Consider the following 27846-nt stretch of genomic DNA (forward strand, 5'->3'; position numbering starts at 1 on the left):
TGGGAGATTAGAGTCCTCCTTAAATCTCCGGGTAAATGAGTGACGATGATCCTTAGGGTTGCCTAATACCTTAGTGATAAAAGGTGGTTTTCGATAAATAAGTATATCAACCGGTGTCTAGACTTGTTCGACACTTCGGGTTGATCAGATTGAATATTACGGAGAACGGATAACTCTGTCCAAATTATATATTATAAAATTTAAATGGTGGTGCGGATAACACCTAAAGGAAACATAATAAATAGGGCTTGACCGTTGCGTTCCCTGTCGGAACACTCGAACAATTTCTTAAATCTGTTAGTTCTGTCTTTAATTCTCTGAGTCTGTCAGTCTGTTAGTTCTGTCTCTGATTCCCTGAGTCTGTCAGACTGTTTAAATCAGTCCTCTCTCTCTCTCTTTTCATGTTTCATTTCCAGACTTTGACCTTCTAAAAGTCACTTTTGAACAATTTGATTTAGCCTTTTGATTGGGCAATGGGGCAGGATAACCCCGTTTAAATTCTTGATTGAATAGGCGATTTAGGATCGTTACCAAAATTAAGCAGGTAACCACAAGGATCATCTGAGGATAGGAGACGATGGGTAGTACTTCAGATAGCACCTCTGATAGTGGAAGCGCGCTTCAAACTCTTTGTGAACAGTATCCGGAACATTCTCAGCAGCTGCGGCAGTTATCGGGAGAATTGCATAAGAAATTAGGAAAGGGGAAATGGCCCCTGGGAGGATCAAAAGATTTGCCTACGGTTATAGAGGCACAGCAGATTATTTGGCAACATAACCGTAGCTCCACGGCTAAGAAATTGATTGAGTTATGGCGGGAGTACTGCCAAAAATTAAAAGATACAGCTTTATTGGCTAATTGGCAGGCTAACGCTTTAAAATTGGGTATTGAATTAACAGAAGGGGGAATTGTTAAGACTGCGGGGGTTTTGAAAAAGGAATGTGCCCACCATAGAAAAAGACCTAAGTCTGTAAAACCCCCCATTTCTAAATCAGGACCGTATGGTCAAATGGCCGGCCTTGCCTTGACCGAGGGAGACGATGAGGATGACCCTGAAAATTGGCTATATAGGGGACAACCGACCGTTACACCGCCACTACGACCGCCTCCACCTTACATTCCCAGGGTTCTGATTGTAGTTTAAACTGTTCTAAAACAAATGATGTTTCAGACGAAAAAAACCTCTTTATTCCTCTGGTGTGACCATGTTAGAAATTACATTAAAGATGTGTACATTCAAGCCTTTTATCCACCGCTCCCCCCACCACTATCACCACCTCCACTGTCGCAAGGAGGTCCGGCGACTCGCACTCGTTCTAAAACCCATGCTAATCAATTCCCACAGATGAATCAAGAGTTAGTCCCGGGAAAAGAGGGAGCACCAGAGGTAGATTTCCCTGATTACCCAGACGATTATCAACCGCTGTGTCAGTTTCCCGTCCGGCAAGTTCCCAATATAGCATACAACCCTGCCAACCGCAGGGGCCCAACAACAGGCATTTCAAAATAATTATTATAATTAATAAATTAATCAAATTTGATACTACTGATTCAGTATTAATAAATTATACAATATAATACAGTCAAACAGTTGATTGATCAGTAACATTTCAATAATAGTACTTCAGCTCAAATTCATCGATTGGGGGTACAGTTGGAAGATAAATTAGGGTGGATCAAGTTTTTTTGATTTCTTTTTGGATATGTAATGCCAAATCTTTAACTTCTTTAAAGTTATTGGGAATGAAAGTACAACATTCTGCACTTTGACATCTTCTGGATTATACACAAAAGCTTGTTGAAAGGGTTAATTTTCTTGCAGAGACAAAAAGAGGCGTATAGCTTAGAATGATGCCATTCGCATCTCCAAACTAAAAAAAAAAAATAATTGTCACTCGAATGGACTGGGAGTAAAAGTTGGATTGCTGCCAGATTCCCGTTATCAAATGTCCTTGAATGATCTGTTCTTTTTAATCAGAGCTGTTTTGGTTTTTGTAAAACCAGCTTCCATTGTTTGAAGTTTTAATTTCCAGGCTAATTCTAAACATTTATTTTAAAATATCAAACACAATAACTTATTAAACATATAGGTTTTCTGTAGATGAATTTGTCGATTCTATTAAAGAAGGCACTACTAGCAAGATATGTTGGTTTCTTAAAATTAATATAGCAATATTCAGAATAATGACAGTTCTCTTAAGTTGACAGTTCTTGACTATCCCTGTAGAATTCACTAGAGGCACTTATACAGAATCTTATTCGGCAACAAGTTTTGGTTCCGTGTCACTCTCCTTGTAATACTCCAATACTAGCAGTCCCGAAGCCCAGCAAGCCAGATCAATATCGCCTCGTCCAAGATCTGCGCTCAATTAATGCCATTGTGCAACCCCTTCACGCATTGGTCCCAAATCCAGCCCACATTTTAGCCCAAGTCCCAGCGGACGCTACAACATTTTCCCTGGTGGATCTCCAGCATGCCTTTTTCGCCCTCCCCTTGCACCCGGATTCACAGTATCTCTTTGCCTTTACATATCAAAATCAACAATACACATGGACTAGGTTGCCTCAAGGATTTATACACTCGCCTACTCTTTTCTCCCGCTGTCTCCAACAACAATTACAGCCCCTGGAATTAAAAGGGGATCCACCCTCGTACAGTATGTTGACGATTTACTGATCGCAAGCCCGTCAGAACAAAGTTGTAAAGAAGATACGGCTCAATTATTAAATTACCTTTCAATTTTAGGATACGTTTTGTCACCCGCCAAAGTAGTAGTAGCCCAACCAACAGTCCGGTTTCTGGGTATCCTTTTATCCGCCAATGCACGGGCGCTATCACCAAGTCGAGTTCAGCCCATTTGTCAATGCCCTGCATCCACAACGGCTAAGGATGTCCGTAAATGGCTCGGGATGGTTAATTATTGTCGGCAATGGATTTCGAATATCGCCCTAGATACCCGGCTATTGACCCCATACACCAATAACGCTGGAGAGTTCCAGTTAAGTACGGAAGCCCAAGAGGCCTTCCATCGGCTAAAAGACACCTCAATGAGGGCGCCAGCACTAGGACGCCCCCTTTATGATCGACCTTTCCAACTTTATTGTACTGTTTTAGCCGGTTGTGCCACCGCAGTACTTACCCAGAAACATGGGGATCGCCACCGTCCTATAGCTTATTACTCGTCTAAACTTGATCCAGTTGCACTCGGCTATCCTGGATGTACTCAGATTTTAGCCTCTATTTACAACAGTCTCCCGTCAGCGGCTAATCTCACTCGTCAGCAGGATATTGTTATTTATAGTTCACATTCAGTCACAGCCCTGCTCGGTCAACTTCAGACTCAGCACCTAACTATGGCGGTCAAAATAAATATGAGATTTATCTCCTCAATAACCAGAAACTTCAGTTCCGGCACTGCACTACTATTAACCCCGCTAGTTTCCTTTCCGACCCGCCTAACGCCACTGAGTCCCCGACTCATGACTGTCTTTCTCTCTTACAAGACGATGCGTCATTACGCGATGATCTCACTGATTCTCCAATATCAAATGCTGATCTAGACCTATTCACCGATGGTAGTTCATCCATCGGTGAAAGGAGGGATAGATTATCAGGGTATGCAATTGTTAACCAACAAGGAGAAACTCTTGAAGCAGCAGCATTCAAAACTCCCTTTTCCGCCCAACAGGCTGAACTTTTTGCACTTATTCGAGCCTGTGTATTAGGGAAAGATAAAATTGTAAATATCTACACGGATTCCTGATATGCCTTTGGGGTCACACACGATTTTGGTCAATTATGGAAGAACAGGGGATTTCTTACATCTGCAGGCACTCAGATATCCCACAAACAGTTAGTTACACAATTACTACAGGCTTTAATGCTCCCTAAACAAATAGCCGTAATAAAGTGCGCTGCCCATACGACAGGCAAAACCCTGGTGGACGCGGGTAATCGGCAGGCGGACCACCAAGCCAAAGAGGCTTCTCGCTTAAAAGACATGGTGGTACCAAAAATGATGAGCCAGACTAAAAGCTCCAAGGGTCAGTCTCCCTCTGAAAAGCCAATGCCGACCATCACTGACGTCATTCAATTACAGGAGGACGCTCCTGGCTGTGTAAAAAGACTATGGGAAGAATTGGGATGTTGTTATGATCCTGTAAACAAATTGTGGGTCACCCCGGCAGGGCAAACTTGTATGCCCGATGCATTGGCAGCCTGGGTTACCGAATGTGTTCACTTTGCAACTCATTGTGGTGCGCGAGCTACGGGTGATGTATTGCTCAAAACTTGGTGGCATCTGAGACTGCAGGAAATAGCACAAAACATTAGCAGTCGTTGCCTAGTATGTCAGCAGTATAATCCTGGTAAAGCAATACCCTGTGAAATGGGTGAAACCCCGCTACCGGAAGGTCCCTTTGAGACACTCCAGATGGGACTACATTGAGTTGGAAAGATGCCAATGTTATAAACATGTATTGGTTATTGTTGATGTGTTTCGTAAATGGATAGAAGCTTACCCCACTGTAGATAACAAAGCTTCCACGGTAGTAAAAGTTTTGATGCGAGAAATTGTTCCTAGATTTGGAATTCCATATCGATTAAGCTCTGATAATGGACCTCATTTTGTGGGACAGATCAATGAGGAATTTTGTACTCAGCTGGGAATAAAACAACAATTACATTGCGCATACCGACCCCAAGCAGCAGGAATGGTAGAAAGGACTAATCAGACATTAAAAACAAAACTGGCAAAACTACAGACAGAGACTGGAGCCACTTAGCTCAAATTATTGCCTATTGCTCTCTTCCAAATACGAGCAACCCCAGCTGGAAAGACACGACTGAGTCTCGCCGAAATTTTATACGGAAGACCCCTGCGTACTCCTTGGGATCAAGGGAAACATAAGGAAGTACAGTTTCACCACATGACCACGGAAATGGCCAATTACGTTATAGCTCTAACAAAGGTTTTAAAAGGCCTCCACTCGTGGGTCCGAGCAGCCCGTGGGGAGATACCCCCCTTATCCAGTACTGTCACCATTAACTCAGGCGAGTACGTTATGATCCGGAACTGGGTTCGGAAAGGATTAGAACCCCGATGGGAAGGAGCACACCAGGTCCTACTCACTACTCTCACTGCTGTAAAAGTAAAAGGCAGAAATGCCTGGATCCACATCCACCATTGTAAGGTTGTGAAAATGCAATAGAGAATAACCCTCTGTTTCGAGCCCTAGGTAATAACTTCAGCAGCATTCACGGGATGAAGGACAGCCTTATTATCGTAACCCTGCTGGTACTTTTGGAAACTGGAGGAGAGGCCAAGCGAAGAACCTGTGGCCCCAAGGGAAGACGGACTCATCACCTCGGTCGAGGAGACACCTTACAATGCACCAGTCAAGGCCCAGGTGAAGGACCTTGGAACGCGACCCCTGCGAACGGATGTTCAGCCTACGTACAACGATGCAATCGGACCATACTCATCAGCGGAGTGACTAAGGGCAACCTACCCTGTCATCGGGTCAACTGTAAATGGGACTATAGCTGCAGAAACAAAAAAAAAAAAGACTTTACCCTTGGGATGCGTTGACCAAGGGAGGGTAAGGCTGCGGGGAAAAAGGGAATTACATGTAAACACGTATTTGTATATGTCATATGTGTACGCAAAGGATATGAATGTTTCTGGTTGCTGGGTATGTACACATATCCCGACCCATGCTAAGGGAGGGATCCCCCTCAGACCTGTTCCCCTTAACCTGTCAGAAACAGTAGAATGGTATATTTACCAGGATGGTACTCGTCAATCCCCCAGGACTATAAGAATTGCATCAATGGTAAGACACCCAGACGGCGGGGCAGCTTCTAGTTTATCGTTTCTCCCCATATCCCCAAGGCCTTGGAAAGAGGGGGGCTATCCAATGAACAGCTTTGAGATGTGGTACCAACCAAGTTATAACAAATCCCACCAGCCTCCGTTTCTTACCCTCACTAATATCACCAACATGGGAAGACCACTGGGAACAAAATGTTTGGTAAGGAATGTGGTTAAAGGGATATTTGTAGGTGCGAGTCAATGCGAGCACAGATTTGTGGTGGCCAACATATCCGAGGTCTATCCCATATATACGTCTCCTCAGTTTTATGGGTGTACACTGGACGTCCCATACACAAATGGGACAGGTACCTTCAAGTACTCCCTGATGGCCCAAGGGTTTGATGTGGACAAACTCACTTCATACAATGGGACGTATTTTATTTGTGGCCACAAGGCATATCCCTGGCTGCCAGAGAATTGGACGGGATCCTGTTATTTGGGATACGTTGTTCCCTACGTGCACCAGCTCACTAGTTTAAGGAATCACCCTCACCTGAAGCGGCAAAAGAAAGCAGCGATTCTTTGGGATCCTGCTTCCCCTTGTCGGGGATAGCAAAAATCCTGGAAGAGGTAGCAAACGACACCACTGAAACATTGACTAGATAAATAATGAAATGGTGGCAATAAGAACCGCAGCCCTACAAAGCCGAATGGCCCTCGATTACCTCCTTGCAAACAAAGGTGGGACTTGTGCCATGATCGGTTCGGAATGTTGCACCTACATCCCCGATAGTTCGGAGAACATCACCCACCTCGTGGATCATATCCGCAAAGAGGTTAAGAAAATGCATGAAATATCAAGAGATGGGTGGTTAGATTGGTTGTTTGCTGGATCATGGGGGTCTTACCTAGTGCATGGATTGATAATCCTGGTAGTTGTAATATTTGTAATAATTATGCTTAGCTTCCTAATGAAATGCTTGTGTAACAGTGTCAGTGCAGCAGTAATTTCTCAACAGTTAATGCAGCAACATGAAGTGCGCCTTGAAGAGTTAATGGATGTGAAAGAAAGTGCAGAGGAATATGAGGAAATGATCGAAATGTAAATAGAATGGAAAGACTGAGACGATTGACTATGGATTAGAAGTTATCATGAAATGATAAAAGGGGGGAATGAGAGTTTGGCTGATGATCGATAAATGAGAGTTTGGCTCAAGATGGATTGGAACTTTATGGGAAAAACAAAATGTTAGATAAAGCTTTGTGTGAAGAAATGTCAAGACAGGCTTCTGGTAGCAAAATGTATCACTTGTTTTTGAACCAGACAAATTGCAGTAACGTCCTTGGGAATGGGTGTACTAGGCTTAAAGATAATTATAATTGAGGGGGGCTGAATTATAATTGAGCTGAGAGCAGAGCACAGATAGGAATGCGAGGGAGCTGCCCTCAGAAATTAGCCAAAAACTGTATAAGAACTGCTGTTAGATGTATTGACTTTGGCTTGCTGGTGTAACTCTCAAGGGATACAGTGGTTTTAGCCCCGGCTGAGAAATAAACATGTTAAAGTAACGAGGTGTTCGACTGATCATTTCATCCGGACTGGCTGCAAAAGAATCCTCATGCTCAATCAATTTTCTTTAATTCCCATTTTCTCTTTTCCTCCTTTTTTAAGTACAGCAGTTATGTTTGTTATCTTCCAATCCTTGGGAACTGTTCTGGAATTCTGGAAGATCACGGGAGGGGGGGGGGATTCTTTTTTGTCCGACGGCGAAATTGGGAAAGGAGATTGGGCGAGAATCAGTTCCGATGCCAAAATCGCGGTGGGCGGCGATTTCACGCCAAATCGCAATTCTCCGTCGCCTTGACAGCGTTCCAGAACAGAAATACAGAAAAGACCCTTGGCAGATCATTAGTTGGCCCAATCCATCCCCCCCCCCCATGGCCAGCGTAGTCCAGCCCACGCCTCAGCCATCTGACAGAGCACCGAGGCAGGTTGTAACAGTGTTTAATGTGCGCAGATATTTACACGGATACGTACCCTAGCCCTTATAACTAAACTGTGCTCTGCTCCCGTGGCAACTTAACTGGTATCTAACTTTCTGGCCTTAAGGGCCCTAACGCTATGTTCAGGTGGATCCCTAAATGGTGCATCAGGAGTGGAGGCGGCCTGCTGTGATTCCCACCCTGCGACCTGGATCCCTGTTGGCGGGCATCTTCTGTGGAGACCGGGACTGGATGGGCCCGGCTGCTGCCATGGTGTCCCAGGTGGCGTTGTGCCACCCTGTTCTACCCGCTGCCCACCAATGTGCGAAGGACAGGGGAGGGGAGTTCCGAGGCGCTGCGGTGTTTTGGCACCTCCACTGCGGGGGTCACCGGCACTCCCATGCCACATGTGTCAACCCCCCACCCACAAACACTACCCTCACCCCCCCCACCCCATGTACCCCCCTCCGGCCCTATCACCTCCTCCTCCCTCGGAGTGCCCGATGGCCCCCGGGCTATTCCATGGGACAGGGGTGCGAGGGGAGCTATTCCCTGAAGCTGCCCCGCTACCTGATGCTGTCAGTCCTGGAGGCCCACTCTGGTCTCGACCAGGGTCTGCATGCTCACGGCCATAGAGCGCAGGGAGTGGACCATCGCGTGGACTGAGTCACATCACCCATTGACTGTGCCACCACCTTCTGGGTCTGTCACATAATAATAATAATCTTTATTAGTGTCACAAGTAGGCTTACATTAACATTGCAATGAAGTTACTGTGAAAATCCCCTGAAAGCAAATGGGAAAAGGCAGGGGAGTGGCACTAGATGAATTACTCTTGCAGAGAGCGAGAGTAGACATGATAGGTTAAATTACCTCCTCCTGTGCTGTAACCAAAGTGCTGTGGCAGTACTTTGAACAAAGAAAGCCCCTCACAATCGTTGATAATCTCCTGGTTTTTAATGATAGACTAGTCAATCTGAAAGCACTAGCTTGATATTCTTTCAATGACTTCACCAACGTCACTTTTGAGATAACAAAATGTCAAACAAGAGCACAGCAATCAGTTTTGCGGCCAGGCATTAGTTGTTATATTGATTAAATTATTTCAAATTGTCTTACATGTGTGATATGTTGGGTGTTCTGGATCACATACAGGTCACCAACACTTGAAGTAGTGCAACACTATTTTATTAAAAGGTTAACTATTTAAACATACTTCAACAGTGTGTAAATACAATACCAGCTTTATCTAAAGACCTTTGCCTTGTCCGAACCAGTTGATGCACTCAGCACATGGTGAATGTCTGTGTTGCAGGCTGTAAGCTCTGTGCTCCTAGCTAGCTGCTACTCGAATGAGTGGGAACTCTGATGTCCCCTGTCTTTATAGTGCGTGTGCTCTCATTGGTGATTGGCTGTGGTGTTGTATATGTTGATTGGTCCCACTGTGTGTCCATCAGTGTGTGACTGCACCATGATATACTGGTGTATATTATGACAATGTGCGGTGAACAGCCAAGAGCAAAAATAATTAGCGTCACCTTCCACTTTTCCACCAAGGCTGTGGGAATGCTTGGGAATGGATTTATTTGATTTTAAAGGCAAGATATTTCCTACTGTCATTAATTAAGGTGGATTAATGTGACAGATTGCGCAGTAATAGAATGGAAGCAGCTATTCAATCACTGAAGAGAATTTACTCAACACAGCATTTGGACATTACGGTGTCAGACAATGGTCTGCAACTTGCTAATGAATTATTCCAAAATTTGGTGAAGGAATACAGATCAATTCAGGGGACTAATTCATTTCTATATTGTTATGGGCCAGGGTTTAGAGAACTCCAAAGTATATCATGGAGTTCACCTGACCTACAACTGTTTATAGATTTTGGTTATGAGGAGCATAAGGGCCTACCTTTCAGGTGTTATTCAACAGAGGCCTCAAGCACTTTAAATCAAAAACAAAGTTCGATAGTCCTGTCACACATTCAATTGTGAATGATGGTGGCCAATTAAATCACTAACTGGAGGAGGAGGATCCTCAAGTATCCTCAATGATTGGGGATCCCAGCACATCAGTGCAAGAGACAAGGCTGAAGCATTCGAAACAATCTTCAGTCAGAAGTGGTGTGTGAATGATCCATCTCTCCAGATCCGCGACATCACAGATGTCAATTTTATTCACTTCACATAGCATCAAGAAACAGCTGAGCACACTGGATACTGTATAGGCCATGGTCCTGACAACATTCTGGCAATTGTACTGAAGACTTGAGGCTGGATTCTCTGCAGCCCCGCGCCAAAATCACGTTTGGCGTGGGGGTGGAGAATCAACTTTCATGCCAAAATCGGGCCCAGTGATTCTCTGGAACCTGAGAATCACGTGCTCGCAGAGTACTAGCGCGGCTGGGGGCTGATCGCCAGAGGCCCGCCCAGCGATCCTCCGCTCCCAACCGGGCGAGTTCCCGACGGCGTGGTTCTAACCACCTAATGCCGTTCGGGAAGCTTGCGTGGCGGCTGCGGAGTCAGCCCACTGCCACCCTGGTGGTGGGGGGGGGGGGCGGGGGGACTGGACACCAGGGGGGGCTTATGGGCGGCCGGGGGACAGATCAGGCCGGTCGGATCTTCAGGCATGCAGACGATCGGGGAGCGTACATCTTGCAGCTGCCTCCGAGGTCCGAGCCCACCATGGCGCTCGGCGCGGCCGCTGGAGGCCGCCGCCATGCGCATGCGTGGACTCAAAACCAGAAGTGCAGGGGCCCGTATCTGCAGCTAAGGCTGCGTGAATCACTCTGGGTCCCTGCTAGCCTCATGCAAGTGAGAGAATTATCTTCGCTTTTTTAAGGGAACTCCGGAGTGAAACGCCAGCATTTTTACACCGGTGTGGGGACATAGCCCCATTTTGGGAGAATCCATCCCTTGTACTCCAGAACTAGCCCTCCCCCTAACCAAACTGTTACTGTGCGGTTACAACACTGGAAAATTCAAGTATGTTCTGTGCACAAAAAGCAGGGCAAATTCAATCCAGCGAATTACCTCCCATTCAGTCTACTATTGGTTTTCAAAAAGTGCTGAAAGGTTTCGGCAACAGTGCTGTCAACCAGCACTTTGCCAGCAAATACCGTGATCGCTGATGCTCAGTTTGGGTTCTGCCAGGGCCACTTAGCTCCGGACTCTGAAGATTCAAACGGACTGAAAACGCTAATTCTTTCTCTTTCCACAGATGCTGCCAGGCCTGCTAGGTTTTTTTCAGCGTTTTCTATTTTTGTGCCGGACTTCATTACAGTCTTGGTCCAAACATGGACAAAAGAGCTGAACTCAAGAGTCGATGCGAGAGTGACTACCCTTGACATCAAGGCAGCATTTGATCGAGTGTGGCATCAAGGAGTCCTGAAAACTGAAGTCAATGGAAATAATGGAAATGCTCCACTTGTTGGGAGTCATACTTAGCACAAAGGATAGATGATTGTGGTTGTTGGAGGTCATTCATCTCAGCACGAGCTCACTGCAGTAGTTCCTCAGGGCAATGTTCTAGGCCCAACCATCTTCAGTTACATCATCAATGACCTTCCTTCCATTGTAAGGTCAAAGTGAGGATGTTTGCCATTCGCAACTCCTCAGATACTGAAGCAGGCTTGGGATGATAAGTGCAAACAACAATCACGCCAGATAAGTGACAGACAATTGTCACCTCTAATAAGAAAGCGCCTAACCATCTCCCGGTGACATTCAATGGCATTACCATCTCTGAAACCTGTACTAACACACCCTGGATGGACCAACCAACACACACACAACATCACAGCCAATCACCAGTGAGAGCACACGCACTATAAAACAGGGAACACCTCAGTTCCCGCTCATTCTAACAGGAGATAGCTCAGAGCACAGAGCTCACAGCGTGCCACTCAGACATACACCATGTGCTGAGTGCCTCACTAAGATAGTGCTAGGGCTGGGTCCACAGGTTAGCTGGTGAAGTACGAACCACAGCCAGAAGTTAATAGTTATTATTGTACAGAATAATAAAACAGAGTTATACCACCTACAACCATGTTGGTTCGTTTGTGTATCGGAACACCCAACACGACATGGTACCAGGTCTGGAAACTCGCCAGCGACTGTGAGACCTACCTGCACCTCTTCAGAGATCCGCCATCCTGCGCCATGGACACCATCAGCCCGCCGCAGCCGCTCCAAATCACTGGAAATCTCGGCGTCAACTGGAAGCTGTTTAAACAGCGCTTCCAGCTCTTCCTAGAAGCCACAGACAGGGAGAATGCATCGGACACCAGGAAGATCGCCCTCCTCCTCTCCACGTTGGGGCAACACGCCATCCACATCTACAACTCCCTGGCATTCACGGAAGGCGAGGACAAGACAAAGTGCAAGACGGTCCTTCTAAAATTTGAGGAACACTTCAGCGTGTTAATGAGAGCTTCGAGAGGTACCTCTTCCAGCAGCGCCTGCAGGGTAAGGATGAGCCTTTTCAATCTTTCCTGACACACCTCCGTATCCTCGTGCAGTCCTGCGGCTATGAGGCCACCTCCGACTCCATGATTCGGGATCAGATAGTTTTTGGGGTCACCTCGGACACCCTACGCCAGCAGCTCCTCAAAATAAAGCGCCTCACCCTAGCCACTGCAATCGAAACCTGCGTCATTCACGAAAACGCGACCAGCCGGTACTCCCAATTCCAGGCGGCCAAATCGGCACGGCAGGGGTCCTACGAGGCTGAGCGGGTCCAGTCGATCGAGTTCCTCCCGGCCCGCGGCCCGGACGAGGGCGGCCATTTCGCGCGCTTTCCGAGGCCTCCCGCGCTTGTACGCGCCAAAAGAGGGGACGTCGACGCAGAGGGAGGTGATGCGCAGGCGCGCTCTACACAGGACCGCACCGCGCATGCACGGTTGCGCAACGAACGCCATGATGTCACGACATGCGGCAACTGTGGATCCTCACACTTAAAGCGGCAATGTCCAGCTAAAACGCGACAATGCCTCCGCTGTGGCAGGATGGGCCACTACGCTGCCTGTTGTCGAGCAGCTCAACCTACCAACCCTCCGCAATTCAGCCAGCCTCGCAGGGACGTGCAGGCCATTCAGCCCACATACACCGAGTCGTACCCTGACGACGTGCAGACCGGTGACACCGACGACCGGGAACCCTTCCGTGTTGCGGTAATAGACAGGAACTGGATGTCCCTAAGTAGGACCCACCAGCTGATGCCAGTGCACAGCATTAATCCTGGCGATGAATGGTGTGCCACCCTAACGGTCAACCCGAATTCGTCGCCCACCTAATAGACTGGACTTTATGAGCCTGTTTGCACATTGGACTCACTGAATTGTTGTGCAATACTGTTAACGTGTTTCTTTCTTGTCGTTCCAGGAGTTCTCTTTCGATATTTGATGATTGCACTTGTTTTGTTTGTGGTACAACCTCGTTGCTCTGTTGCACCTGACACCTTCCTATGTATATAGTTTAGCCTCATATTGAAGTAAATATTGCACACACATACTCAGATGCACTCAGTACACACCAATATTTATTACCATGTAGGCACATATCGTTGTGAAAGGGGGATGTCATGATATCCACATTAACATATCATGGTGCAATCACAGACACACACTGATGGACAGGTAGATGGACCAACCAACACACACACAACATCACAGCCAATCACCAGTGAGAGCACACACACTATAAAACAGGGAACACCACAGTTCCCGCTCATTCTAACAGGAGATAGCTCAGAGCACAGAGCTCACAGCGTGCCACTCAGACATACACCATATGCTGAGTGCCTCACTAAGATAGTGCTAGGGCTGGGTCCACAGGTTATCTGGTAAAGTACGAACCACAGCCAAAAGTTAATAGTTATTATTTTACAGAATAATAAAACAGAGTTGTACCATCTACAACCGTGTTGGTTCGTTTGTGTATCGGAACACCCAACACGACAGGGACCAGGTTCAATTCCGGCCTCGAGTGACTGTCTGTGTGGAGTCTGCAAGTTCTTCCCGTATGTGTGCGTGGGTTTCCTCTGGGTGCTCCGGTTTCCCCCCCACAGTCCAAAGATGTGAAGATTAGGTGGATTGGCCATGTTAAATTGCCCCTTGTATGCAAAAGGTTAGGTGGATTACTGGGTTATGGGGATGAGTTAGAGGCATGGGCTTAAGTAAGGGTCAGTGCAGACATGATGGGCCGAATGATCACCTTCTACAATGTACATTCTATGATTTAACAGGTCAGAGACCAGGAACACTGTGGCATCTGACTCACTTGACTTCCTCAAAGCCTGTCCACAATCTACAAGGCACAAGTCAGCAGTGTGGTGTTGGAATACTCTCCACTTGCCTGGATGAATGCAACTCCAGCAACACTCAAAAGGCTCTACACCATCCAGGGCAAAGCAGCACTTCATCCACCACCTTCAACATTCACTCCTTCCATCACTGACACACAATAGCAGCAGCTTGGCCCATCTACAAGATGCACTGCAGCAATTCACCAAGCCTCCTTCGACAGCACCTCCCAAACCTGTGTCCTCTACACCTAGGAGGACAGCGCAACACTACCACTCTCACAATTCCCTCCATGCAATACATCATCCTGACTTGGAACCTCATTGCTGTTCCTTCACGATCAATTGGTCAAAATCCTGGAACTCCCTTCTTTTTGTTTTTAATAAACATTTTATTGAGGTATTTCTTTGGCAATGTAACAGCAACAGAATCAACAATGTACAGAACAAGGAAAATATTAATATAGTGCAAATACCACTTCCCTCTCCCACAGGTCCTACCATTATTTACCCCCCTAATCTACGCTAGCCTTACACCCCACTCCCCCTTCTGCTGCCGATTAATTCTCTGCGAAGAAGTCGACGAATGGTTGCCAACTCCGGGCGAATCCTAACAGAGACCCTCTCATGGCAAACTTAATTTTCTCCAGGCAGAGGAAGTCAGAGATATCCGATAGCCAGGTCTCCGATTTTGGGGGCTTCGGGTCCCTCCATGCTAGTAATATTCGCCTCCGGGCTACCAGGGAAGCAATGGCCAGAACATCTGCCTCTTTCTCCTCCTGGATTCCCGGATCCTGCGACACCCCAGAAATCGCCACCTCTGGGCTCATTGTCACCCTTGTATTTAATACCTTGGACATGGTGTCGGCAAACCCCTGGTAAAATCCCCTCAGTTTTGGGCATGCCTAGAACATGGTTCGCTGGGGCCCCCCCCCCCCCCCCCGGCACACTTCGCACACCTGTCCTCCATCCCAAAGAACCTGCTAATCCGGGCCACTGTCATGTGAGCCCGGTGAATGACCTTAAATTGGATCAGGCTGAGCCTGGCGCATGTTGCAGTCGCGTTGACCCTACCCAACGCGTCCGCCCAAAGGCCCTTCTTTATCTCTCCCCTCAACTCCTCCTCCCACTTTTGCTTCAGCTCCTCGGTTTGCGTCTCCTCCGAACCCATAAGCTCTTTATCGATGTCCGAGACGCTCCCCTCTCCTATCCATCCTCTAGAAACCACCCAGTGCTGAATCCCCCTTAGCGCCAGGAGTGGGAAGGTTGGTACCTGCCTCCGCAGAAAGTCCCACACCTGTAGATATCTAAATTCATTTCCCCCCACCAATGCAAACTTCTCCTCCAGAGCCCTCATACTCGGGAAGCTTCCTTCTATAAACATCCTCTCAATCCCTGCTCTCCGCCAAATTTGGAACCTCCCATCCATCCTCCCCGGGGCAAACCGATGGTTATCGCAGATTGGGCACACCACCGACGCCCCCTCTGCTCCCACGTCTCCTCCACTGCCCCCAGACTCTCAGGGCCACCACCACCACTGAACTGGTGGAGTATCGCGCCGGCGGGAACGGCAGGGGTGCTGTTACCAATGCCCCCAGACTGGTACCCTTACAAGAAGCCGCCTCCATGCGCACCCACGCCGGCTCCCCCCCCCCACCAGCCACCTCCTCACCATGGCTATATTAGCCGCCCAGTAATAATTGCTGAAATTCGGCAGCGCCAGCCCACCACCCCACCGGCTCCACTCTAGCATTGCCCTCTTCACTCACGGGGACTTGAACCACTGCAGTCCACATGGTGTAGGTATACCCCAGTGTTGTTAAAAAGGGAGTTCCAGAGTTGGTGGCCAATGTAAGAAGGCTGCTAAATGTGATCATGATGCACCCAGAAGGCAGGGAGATTGAGGTAGTGGTCGCGATGGATGCGGAGAAAGCCTTTGACCGGGTTGAGTGGGATTATTTCTGAACAGCAGTTCCCCCAGTCGCCTCTCCTGACCTCTCGCCTGGACCATAAACATCTCGCTCTTCCCCATATTGAGCTTATACCCCGAAAAACGGGCGAATTCCCCGAAAATTCCCATAGTTTCTTCCATCCCCTCCATTGGGTCGGAGGCATACAGCGAGACCCCGGGCTGCAACCCCCCCCCCCCCAAACCAGCCCCTCCCAGCCCCTATAGGCCCTCAGAGCAATTGCCAGCGGCTCTATCGCCAGCGCAAACAGCAGTGGAGAGAGGGGGCATCCCTGTCTCGTCCCCCGGCGCAGTCTGAAATAGTCCGAAGTTGTCCTGTTTGTCCGTACACTTGCAAACGGAGCCCGGTACAGCAACCTAACCCAGTCAATAAAGCCCCTCCCAAAACCGAACCGCTCCAGCACCTCCCATAAATAATCCCACTCAACCCGGTCAAAGACTTTCTCCGCATCCATCGCGACCACTACCTCAATCTCCCTACCTTCCCGGTGCATCATGATCCCGTTTAGCAGCCTTCTTACATTGGCCACCAACTCTGGAACTCCCTTCTTAACAACACTGGGGTATACCTACACCATGTGGACTGCAGTGGTTCAAAAAGGCAGGTCACCTACCAGCTGCCCAAGGGCAATTAGGGATGGGCAGTAAATTGTGCCCTAGCCAGCAGTGCACACTCCCAGTGAAAAAATACATTTTTAAAAAGTAGCTTTCTGTCAGACTACGATAATATTCATCAGAATATAGTTCCGTTCTTAGTGACCTGGACGCTGAAGTGTTACTTGCCCAATGAAACAAGAAACAGAGTCTGCTCTTTGTTACCTTTTCTGCTCTTGTTTGCTCTGGGTGTTCTGTGAAGTGATGCGAAAACAGGGCCAGCCTTTGGGAGGGCTGCTGCACGATTGTTTTTGAAATTTTCTTGGGGAATCAAATCTGACAGAATGCTAACTGAAGACCTTGGTTTTGCTTAAGAGGAAGTAGGTGATTTTCTCAAAATAACGGAGATGCTGCAAGTCTACCAGTGAGGGTTGAAATGTGCAATCTTGGCTAGCTGGGATGGTGCAGCAACTTCCAAATATGTTCAGCCTTCATCTTAATAAATCTGTTGAAAGAAGGAATTGAAAGAAATGGTGTGTTTTTGGTGCAAAAACAGAAGCTACAGGTGCTTAGTCATAAACCAAAGGTCCATTAAAGGAACTAATGGTTTGTTTGGAAATGGCAGGTGTCAGAGCACGTGCAAGGCAAGAGTCAGCGTGCAGAAGCCAAAGGTAGAGATCTGTCAATTCTTTGCCCTTCCATAGTTTCCAGTCATATCGATTGACAAATTTCTTCAAGAGTAAACTCTCTATTTTTAAAAAAATAAACTGGAGCATGTAGTGATCTGTATATCTGCTGGTATGTAAAGGGTTAACAACTGTATTATAGTGCTGGACAACCACTAGATGGCAGCACCAGATCCAGGTATAAAAACTTTACTCAGAGGATATTCCTGCCTCTTCGTATTAGAAGTGACTAGAGAGCAGAGTGTTAGAGAGATATAGCTGAGTTGGCACGTGTCGTTAAACATTATTTATACTTCTTATTTACTTAATCATCAGTTATAGTTGTAGAAGAATGAACAAACTCATATATATATATTAGTTATTCAATAAATGTGTTTTGCTTAATTTGAAGACTGATAGTTTTATTGAACTACAACCATCAGACCATTCTGGAATTAAGCAAAAGAGTAACAACGTATTACAATCACATAATATAACAGAGCACACTGTCAGAAAAAGAACATTTCAGTTAACAGATTGTCACCACTAAAAGTGTATGCAGCATGCTTCTTTGTGAACAGCTGGATGGCAAAGTCATTTTGAAACTAGTTCCCCTGGCTCTGGCAGCGAATGAGTCAGTCTTGATTGCTGATAGTTTTAAACCTCAAACCTATTTTCAAAGCTTGTGCATCTCTTTTATTAGTACTGCACATATTTAGTATCTTGTGGCAGGTATGGTGAGCTGATCGCCACAAGCTTGGCAAGCATCAGAATCTTATTGGACAACTCTGTCGCTATACATTGAAGTCAAAGACCAGGTTAACCATCAGCCGTAGTGCTGTAAATGCAGTTTACCAGGTTAAACATAGATCAATGACACTTGTGAAGTTTGAATTTACTTGTCCAATGTTAAATTGCAATTTGTAACCCACCCTTCCAACCATCATTCCATAGAAAGAAAGAACAGACCTTGGCAAAAGTTGCAGCTTTTCCATGAACAGGGGTTTTGCTGGTCATCTGCAGCTGCTGACACAACGTAGGAAATCTCTCTGCCTCCACCATCAGAGCTGCTTTTTCATCCTCTTCCAGCTGAGGACAGAAAAAGACATTTGTTTCAGATTTAAATCACTGTCAGAACACATTGCATGGGAATGGTTTAGAAGTGTCCCCATCATTTTTGTAATTAAATATTCTAATATTAAAAATTAAATTAAATGTTCAAGACTTTGAAACATCTTGCCGGTTATTTGTTCACATGGTGTATTTAATGCGTCACAGTCATGCTGAATAAACCTAGCTTCTTCAGATTAGATTTTACACATTAGTTGCATAGCTAATGAAATAAGGCCCAAGAAGATGTCTGTGGTAATTTTATTATTCTTCAACCTTCTGTGGAACATGATGTGCATATAAATAAGAGTGCATCATCAGCACTTTGACCTGCCTCTTGTAGGTATGCTGCGGTAGCGAAAAGAGAAATAACATTGATTTGAAAATAATAGATTGCTATGGATTTAAAATAGAAATTGATGTTCACATGCCACCAAGTGTGTGTGTCTTGTATGAATGCATATGGATGAAATTCCAGAACAAATCAAACTCTCGCCATAGAGAATTAGACCCATAAGGATTTTGAAAAGATGAATAACTTTGCACTGACTTTTATGCCAATTTTCAAGACACACATTTTCTAACATAAAACACCTGAAAAAACTTTTATTGGAAACAGATAGCAGCTGTGTCAGACAAAAGACTGATTAATATTTTGGGCACCGACTCTTCATCAGTAAAGAAAACTTTTGTTTGGTGAAGGGTGCACACCCTTTTTTCTAACTTCAGATTTCCAGCATGTGCATTTATTTATTTTTTTAACAACATTGGATATGAAGCAGACACAAAAATATATTGAAACTCCAAAGCATTGCATAAGTAGTGCGTGTAGTGGTGCAAATCCTGAAGTGTTTTTAGTTCTAGAATGCAAGTCTGGCAATGGTCCTTGGCAGCATACCTGATTTGAGAGAGAATGTAGAGATGCGTGAAATCTAAGACCTTCTTCAGCAAAGATCTGAAACAGAGAAAAGTACAATGAAATAACTACTTCCTTATGCATACAATGTTTCTATTAAATCTGCTCTTCAAATTTGTGGTGTATTCGTACTTCAGTCTGAGAAACACTAAAGGTTACTAAATAGAGGATCCCAGGTATCAAGAGAAACCTTGTTCTTAGGATTTCCTGACAAATGACGATTGGAAAAAAAAAAATCACATAGATTTCACTTTTCATACCAATTTATCATGCTCAGGACTATCACGTGCTATCACGCAGGGAAAGAATGGGTTATTTTAGTCTCATTGCTATTTGTGCTCATAAACTAAACATTGGAGTGGCTGCTCGTCCCACCAGTCCCCATTGCTGCGTTGACATCCATTTCCATTACACATCTCAGTAGCCAGAGCTATCAGAAATAGTCAAGTGTAGTGCCTACTTACAAAAAGAGGGATTTGTGCGGTTGCATTTAGACTCCATTGTCATTTTCATCTCTGCCCAAGTGACTCGCACAAGTTCTTGCTCCCACTCACTGAGCATGGGTGGTACAAGTCAGGAGGCAGCAACTTCATCACAACTTAAAGTGATCCTTGTTATCTGATACATTTTTCCTGGGAAGCTTGGGTACAGCAACTAAAAAAAGAGCCACATTGTGCCACAGAAGAGCAGTATGATGGTGGTCAGATACTCAGTGGCCACTCCTGCTATTTCCGCAGTACTATTACTCCTCACTTAAGTAACAAATCAAATGTGAGTGGCTCAAATCAGATGGACCATAACATTAGTGCAAATATAATATTTTCCTATGCGCACAAAAATTCTACTTCGCCATGACTTACATTCCAAAGCACATCTAAAATTAAATGATTGAGCTAAAATTACATAATCCAAATGCAACAAGGTTATCAGTTTATAAGAAATATCAAACATTGGACAAACACTGCCTGTATAAATAATTAGTCTTCACAACTGTTTCCATTTGAAAAAAAGTCCCATTACTTCAAGCCCATTATGAAGACATAGCAAGCAGTCCACTCACATCTGCCTGGTGAAATAAATCCTGTGTTGTTTTCAAAAGACCTTCTCCTCTGAAATAAAGAGAAAAAGAGTCAAGTTCTTTGGATTCATTTTTGAGTATGATGTTTCAAATTAGATTTTAAAATGACAACGTAGGATGGACAAAATGTACACTCAATACTAACATGGTGAAGCATTGTGTTGCGACATGTGTTATGGGCCAGGGTTTAGAGAACCCCAAAGTGTATCATGGAGTTCACCTGACCCACAACTTTTAATAGATTGTGGTATGGGGAGCACACGGCCCACTCTACAGGTGTGGTGCAGCAGAAATGGAAAAGTATTTTTTAAAGCAAAACAATGTTTATTCTATGAACTCAAGTTAACCTTTTTAAAACATAGTGAACATCTTAGCAACCATTAATTCAATACAACCCCTAAAGAATATAACACTAAGTAATTCTTAAGCTGTCCTTTTAACATCCAGAAGACTTTGAAAAAAACTTTCAGCAGAAGCACATCAGGTTAAAGTCACTACTAAGAGCAGTTATTAGTTTTAAATCACCAAAGGATCGATTTACACTCTTTAGATTAGAGACACACTCTAATACACCTTCTGGCTGTGACTGCAGCTATCCAACTCTGAAAATGAAACTAAAACACACCCTGCAGCAAACAGCCTAAAACGAAAGTAAAAAGCTGACAGACAGCCCAGCTCCACCCACTCGCTGACATCACTGCAGTAATAAACACCCATTTCTTAAAGGTACTCTCACTAGATACTTATGTACTCAGCCATTTATAAACTCCCATTTCTTAAAGGTACCCTCACATGACACATGAATGATGTTATATGACAGTGGTAAGAACAGTCATGGCAAGTTCCCTATCCCAGCTGTTTTCAGGAAGATGCCAAATGAGAGAGAGTCAAGTATTGCCTTGCTGGAGGGGGTTGGGGGTGAATTTGACTTTCTAACGACTGAGGAATGTTGTGTCACACTGGGAGATCCAAACAAAATCTTAAAAAAGAGGCCATCTAGATTTAATGGAAGTACATGAACAGGTAATAAAGATCTTTCTGTTGGGTTCAAATTGAAAAGATTATCCTATTATGTTAGAAATTAAGCTAGATTTTACATTGGGGAAATAAGTATCCTCATTGCATTTTACAATAAATCACAAGATGGGCTATTTAATAACAACAATAACACTATAACATGGGGCACACAAAATATTACTTTACTGCCAGGCTGTAAGTTAAAAGTATTATTTTGTGTAAATGGAACTGTCCTTTTAAGACTCAAGATTTTATCATCCTTTACAGCAATCATAGAGTCAATCAATGACTGCACAGGTCAATTGGACGGCATTTTCTGTTGCTCGAAGTTTCTCAGAAATTAGTAGGAATTAGGTTAAAGTCTTATACATTTTTTTAAAAAGTACAATAAACAAATTTTAAATAAGTGATTAAGCACGATACCTGAAAAGTGTTGGACACATCTTGAAACTTTCTATATATTATATCAACAGAATTCCTGCTTCACTTCTCACCCTAACTCAGGTGATTTGTAAGGAGAGGAATGTTATAGCATGTAGTGCACAGTGTATTATTCTGTGTCATGTGTGTGCATGCTGCATGTCCGAATGAGAGAGACTGACAGAGACCACTGTACAAACATGAGCGTCACAATTTATGGAAAATGCACCTATGTTGAGAAGCTATATTTGGATGCAGGAAGTTTTCTATATTCCAAATACCTTTTTCCACTTAAAAGGCCTGTTGGACAAAATTACATAAAAAATCAAAACAGCTATATGAAATTTGCTTCGGTAAATTTACTTATACTTAATGTGGCAGAGAAATGTGATATAGCAGACAAATGCGATACCAGATTGACCCGAGTGGCTGCTCAGAAAAGGAGAAGAATAGGAAATGCTGCAGGGAGATGGGGGGAGTGGGCTAGGTAATGTGCTCTTTCAGAGTGTTGGTGCAGGCTTGATGGGCCAAATGGCCTTCTCCACCGTAGCGATTCTATAGGCTACACTATAGGAATGTCACAAATTGCACATAGCCTGATGTTTGGGTCAGCTGCTTCGTTCAGCAAGTGATGGATAGCAGGCCACTTGAATCCCTGAATACAAAGCCGAATGGATGACACATTGGGGGTGGGGGCACATCCCCACAGATTGAAGCAATATGTGCTTCTTTTCTGCCAACTCAATAGATTGTGATATCAACATAATGCAGTTGGTTGCCTGATTGGCCAATTCGCACTGACAAATGTATTCAGAGAGCATTGGACTGGTAACCACAGGCCCACAGCCCTAATTGACAATAATTATCTTAAGTAGGCTGAGAATTAGACACAAGTGGGCCTGTGATGTCTGAGTAGTCCCCCCTCTGAACCACACTCCAAGACAGGAGTGCCTGATCTAAGCATCCACCATCTTGTATGGTGTGCCTTGATGTGGCTGTGTAGGTTTTAGGTTTGTACGGCAGGCATTTATGACCACTTAAATTCAAATAGAAAATGTCCAAATTGAGTCATTTCCAACAAAATAATTTTTCCTATATTTACCAGAAGAAATTAACATGAATTTTTTTTAAAGTAAAAAAATCTTTCTGCAAGGTTGATTTTATGGTCACTCTTACCTTGTGAAAAGATACATAGAATACGCCATGCTCGACATGCTCTGTGCTTGACGAAGAATTTCATTGTCTTGGTCCTCCCATCTTTCTGTTTCTGCATCTACATCTGATGTGTGCAAACGCAGTTCCAACCCTAATTTTGCTATCTTTGCCTGTTCCTGTGATAAAAGAAACATTTTCCTTCCAGATGTGATAAGCACAATGCAGGGTGCTTGGGCAGAGCATGTGTAAATATGAAAATAAATTGTCATCTACATCCAACCAGCCAAACTAGCCCATCCCTCCATTATTGTTTACAGAATCATTCAATATAAAAGACAGCCATTTAGCTCATTATGTCTATATTGACTCTTTGAAGTTATCCAATGAGTCTTCCCCACATAGTCTTGCAAATCTATACAAACAATCTTTACAAAGCTCTTACCTCAGCATCTAGTTTGACTGCTTTAACAGTCTTCAAATTTGCAGTGTGTTTCTGTTACAAACCAAAAAAAAAGGACATGCAAGGTAATGAGTTATCCATTTTCACGTAACATGATTCTATTTTACATAACATCATGTTATTTACATAAGAGTTTTTTTATTGCCAATCAGGCATGTAGGAGTCAACCACATTGCTGTGGGTCTGGAGTCACATATAGGCCAGAGCAGGTAAAGGGCATTAGTGAACCAGATGGGCTTTTATGACAATTGACAATGGTTTTGTGGTGATTGTTAGACTTTTAATTCCACATTTCTATTGAATTCCACAGTCCGCCCTGGTGGGATTCGAACCAGGTCCTCAAAGCATTTCCTTGGGTCTCTGGATTTCTAGTCCGATGACAATAATCTTTATTTGTGTCACGAGGAGGCTTACATTAACACTGCATTGAAGTTACTGTGAAAATATCACTACGCCACTTCCTCTCCTTAAGAATGGTAGCTGGTAAGATGTCAAATGGTTTAACCACATTGGAAGAGTTTAAAAAACATCATATTCCTTGTTACATTTAAAATACATTTATTTATGCTAACTTGGTGCAGTGTTATAAACAAAGCTAAAAATGGGTTTATTACATTTTTAATCAGAATGTCCAGCCCACCATCTGTGAGCAACGTAATTTTAAAAAACTGATTTTTTAAAACACACAGAATTAATTTCTAGTCACAACAACATAGTCAGTTTGTTAGCAGAAAACGTTTTAATTTTAAAAAAGTCTACTGGTGTCCTTACGTCTAAACAAACAGCTTGAAAAGCCTCTTTGAAAGCCAACAAACAGGCACAGTTACAAAAATTTGCAATCATGATTAATTTAATCTAGGTCCATGGGCAGTCTTGTGGGTGGGACTCGTTTTCAATGCAATGATTTTTAAATCATGTGCAAATGATTGTGAAATCTCCATTTGCACTGGACACAATTTGCGTTTGGTGTTATTGGTCAATTTTGGGCAACATACACTAAAGGAAAATAGTGCAGCATAGCAGAAAAATAGTGCAGCATAGCAGAAACCCCAGGCCAGTGTGCTTATATTCATTCAAGTTTTCTAAAACTCAGAATCTCCAGTTCTCATCACAACATTTTGTTGTGTGGTTCTACATTACAGGATGCACAGCAGCTCTTTATACCACATTATCTATCCTTCTGTGGCATGGTTCACCTAGTCTGCAGCACAGTTGTAATATTTATCTTCCTTAGGTTCATTGCTCACAAATGCCTTATGGGCAAATGGCATAAATAAATTTGAATTGATTTCAGGACCTAATTATCATTGCTAGAAGCTTCTCTGGTAGGCCATTGTTTTGCGGCCCTCAATAACCTCTCCAGGTTAACACAAGGAACGGAAAAACAGCAGAGTTATTCATTTGTGAATTGCTGCCTTGTTCTAAGTACTACATTTGATGTGCAGCAGATGATCTCAAAATTTATATAAAATGTGTTCTTTGTGCAATGTTGTGTACAATAACAAACTTGAGATATAAAATAAATTTCAGTTTTATTCAGGCTTTTTTAAAAGAATAACAGTTACATTCACATCTGGTTTTTCGGATGGCTGGTGAACATGGTGGGTATCTCACATGATCTCCTGGTGGTCAACATAAATAAGGGCTAACTATTCGTTTTGGACACATTTGACCTCACATGTTGCACATATAAGCACAAAACTGTGCTCACAAATAAATGATTGAACTTGTGGAAATGGTCTCTTCGCTGCAACACAAGATAAAGTGGTTTAGAGGAAAGTCTGAACTCCAAAAGAGGTAATTTTAATTACAATGAGATGTAAAAGGGTTTGCCAATTCATTATCACCCATTTTACATCATTGCATAAAGTCAAAACGAGCCTATAGTTTGTGTTGTTTCAATGTGGGCTTTGAGCTGAAGTTTTAAAATTAAATATATCTGAAAAACTCACCCCTGGTCTAGGTAGGGAAAGGTATGCACGCTTCTCTCCTAGGGGGAACAGATGCAAATAAACCATTTTGAACAAGGGACAAAATGATGAAAGCTGCATTTAAGTGTAATGAATTACAGAAATGTTTCAGTTCTTCTCATTACATCTCAACTTTTAATATCTTAGAATTACTAAGTTACATAGCCACGTATATTGCAATGAGTTATGAGTTTGCAAATATTCTGTATTGACTATCAATATATTTGGGGATAGGAGTTAAATTAATTAAAGTCAAAGCTGCACTAAAATAAATGAGGCAATTTTCACCAAAATTCTTTCAAATATATTTTTCCCATAATCAGGATCTATTTCCTTGAACAATGTGGCTTTGCATACTAACCAAAAATGTAAGTAGCTTTTTTATTAAACATGCCTTGTCAAATATAATCTATCCTCTTAAAATTGCCCTGACATCACCTTACCATATCATAACTTTTGTATCCCTGTTCTTAATTCCTTCCTTCTCACCAAATTGACATGCAACTTCTATGGTCTTGAGTTTGATATATGTGCAAAATTCCTTCCTCGGTTAGTTTAACGGACATGCAAGGCACGATCTAACGGAAAGGTTTTGAAGTGTTATTTGTGGCAGGATTTGCTGGGTGTTTCGCGCCAGCTCTGTCGGCAAGTTCCCCACCCATATCTAACCACACTTAGTCACTTTTATGGGCCCTGGGTAGTATCACCCTGGCCAAGCCCACATTTAAAATTATTTTCATCACTGAGGAGCTGAACTCACTGGCCAGATCGGCTCCTCAGAGATCAGGCTACCATTTTTAAAGAGTGCCCTGATCTCCAAGTGGGCTTGTCGGTCCCATGGGGAATGTCACACCCCACACACACGGGCAGTGCCCCACACCCCGAATGATGGCATGCTGCTATGAGGTGGCTGAAGGCCTTTTTTTAATGTCTTCCCAGGTCCCCTTTGGCCCCACACCCCTTCCAGGACCCCCAACCTTCACCTCCCCAACCTTTCAGAGGTCCATTCATACCCATTCTGACCCCCCCACCCCACAACCCTCCTTTCATGGGCACATCCCCTCAGGCCCCGATCCTTGGCAGTGTCACTCAGGCATCCTGGGAGTGCTCCTACAGGCTTTACGGTGTCAAGGTGCTCATGTTCTAGGGGGAGGTCCAGGGGGCCATCCCACCCCATCCCTGACCACCCATGGGCCTCCAATAGCCCGGGAGACTGCCCAGCTGCCCCGATGCCTGCTCCAAGTTTTTGTGGACCAGTATTAATCGGTGCCCGCGTGACCGCTCACTGGGGAGCCGGTTAGATGATGGGAGGCCCTTAGAAAGGGGGTCCTTCACGTTAATGGTATCGTACCACGCCATGGCGGGATCCAGATCTCGCCAAAGGGAGCGAGCTGATTAGATTGGAAACCAATCAACACATGCACGATTCCTGATTTCGAACTATCTCGCAATGTAACCAGCTCGCTCGGACTCATGCCTGGCACGATTCAGCCGCTAGATGGTGCCCGTAATTAGTTAGATGGGTTCGCACTGTTAAAATTCATCTCAGAGCATACTTTCAAATGGATGAGTTATTGCAGAGCGAATCAATTAACAACGCTCGCCATACTGGACATACAATTGGCTGGCTGCACTTGTTTAAAGTCAGGGGCTGAATTTTCTGTTCCTCAGGCTAAGTGTTGACGCCTGGGCAGCAAAATTGGTGCCGGACCTGGACCGATTAAATTACTGTAGAAGGGCTAGAACCGGCATCACGTGGAACACAATCGATTCCAATGAAAAATGGTGCAGGATTCGCCGGGTCCGTGATTGACATACTCGGGAGGGTGACAAGCTACAGCGGCATATACACATTGCAGACCCCACACACACTCATACCAGCCAATAAAGTGGCACTGGTTGTGCTAGAGCACGCCCATGCAGCTGATGGAGTGGCCTGAGGGGACACCCATACGACCTGTGGCCCTAAGTTCACAGTGCGCTGACAGCGGCGTGCACAGCTGCATGGCTGCCTTTCTGGCTGCAGCAATGGTGTTCCATACCCGCCCACCCCGACCCCACAGCCTACCTCCTGGCCATCCCTTGCCCCCCCCCCCCGGCTAGTGGAACCAACTGTCAGCAAACTATGGCGATGTTGGACACTTTCCGTATCCCCTCTCTTACCCTCAGCAGCCACAGCGTCGGCTTCACGATTTTTAAAAGCACAAGTGATCCACGCCCTCAGGAACTTGGCCCATCGGAGGCAGAGCCTGACGGAGGCCCCGGAGAATACCGGGTCAGGATTGCTAATGATATGCAGACGGTGTATACTGTAGGTGCGTTCTGGACCACATTGATGCCATTATCAAGGTGATGGAGAATTGCGATTTGGCGTCAAATTGGCGCCC

At 44.7% G+C, this 27846-nt stretch overlaps 1 protein-coding gene across 4 annotated transcripts in view; it reads right to left on the reverse strand.

The window, feature by feature from the left end:
• The window catches only part of ctnnal1 (catenin (cadherin-associated protein), alpha-like 1), a 501890-nt gene that overhangs the window by 7850 nt on the left and 466194 nt on the right, over window positions 1-27846 (reverse strand). For all 4 annotated transcript variants that reach the window (XM_072508728.1, XM_072508726.1, XM_072508725.1 and 1 more), the window contains 6 exons: window positions 25442-25479; window positions 23472-23522; window positions 23051-23205; window positions 20420-20468; window positions 19342-19398; window positions 18303-18422 (listed from right to left, as the gene is read on the reverse strand). In XM_072508728.1, coding sequence (XP_072364829.1) covers window positions 18303-18422; window positions 19342-19398; window positions 20420-20468; window positions 23051-23205; window positions 23472-23522; window positions 25442-25479 — 470 coding nt within the window. The remainder of the gene's footprint in view (window positions 1-18302; window positions 18423-19341; window positions 19399-20419; window positions 20469-23050; window positions 23206-23471; window positions 23523-25441; window positions 25480-27846) is intronic.

The sequence above is a fragment of the Scyliorhinus torazame genome, chromosome 6 (assembly GCF_047496885.1).
Source record: "Scyliorhinus torazame isolate Kashiwa2021f chromosome 6, sScyTor2.1, whole genome shotgun sequence".
Taxonomy (NCBI): domain Eukaryota; kingdom Metazoa; phylum Chordata; class Chondrichthyes; order Carcharhiniformes; family Scyliorhinidae; genus Scyliorhinus; species Scyliorhinus torazame.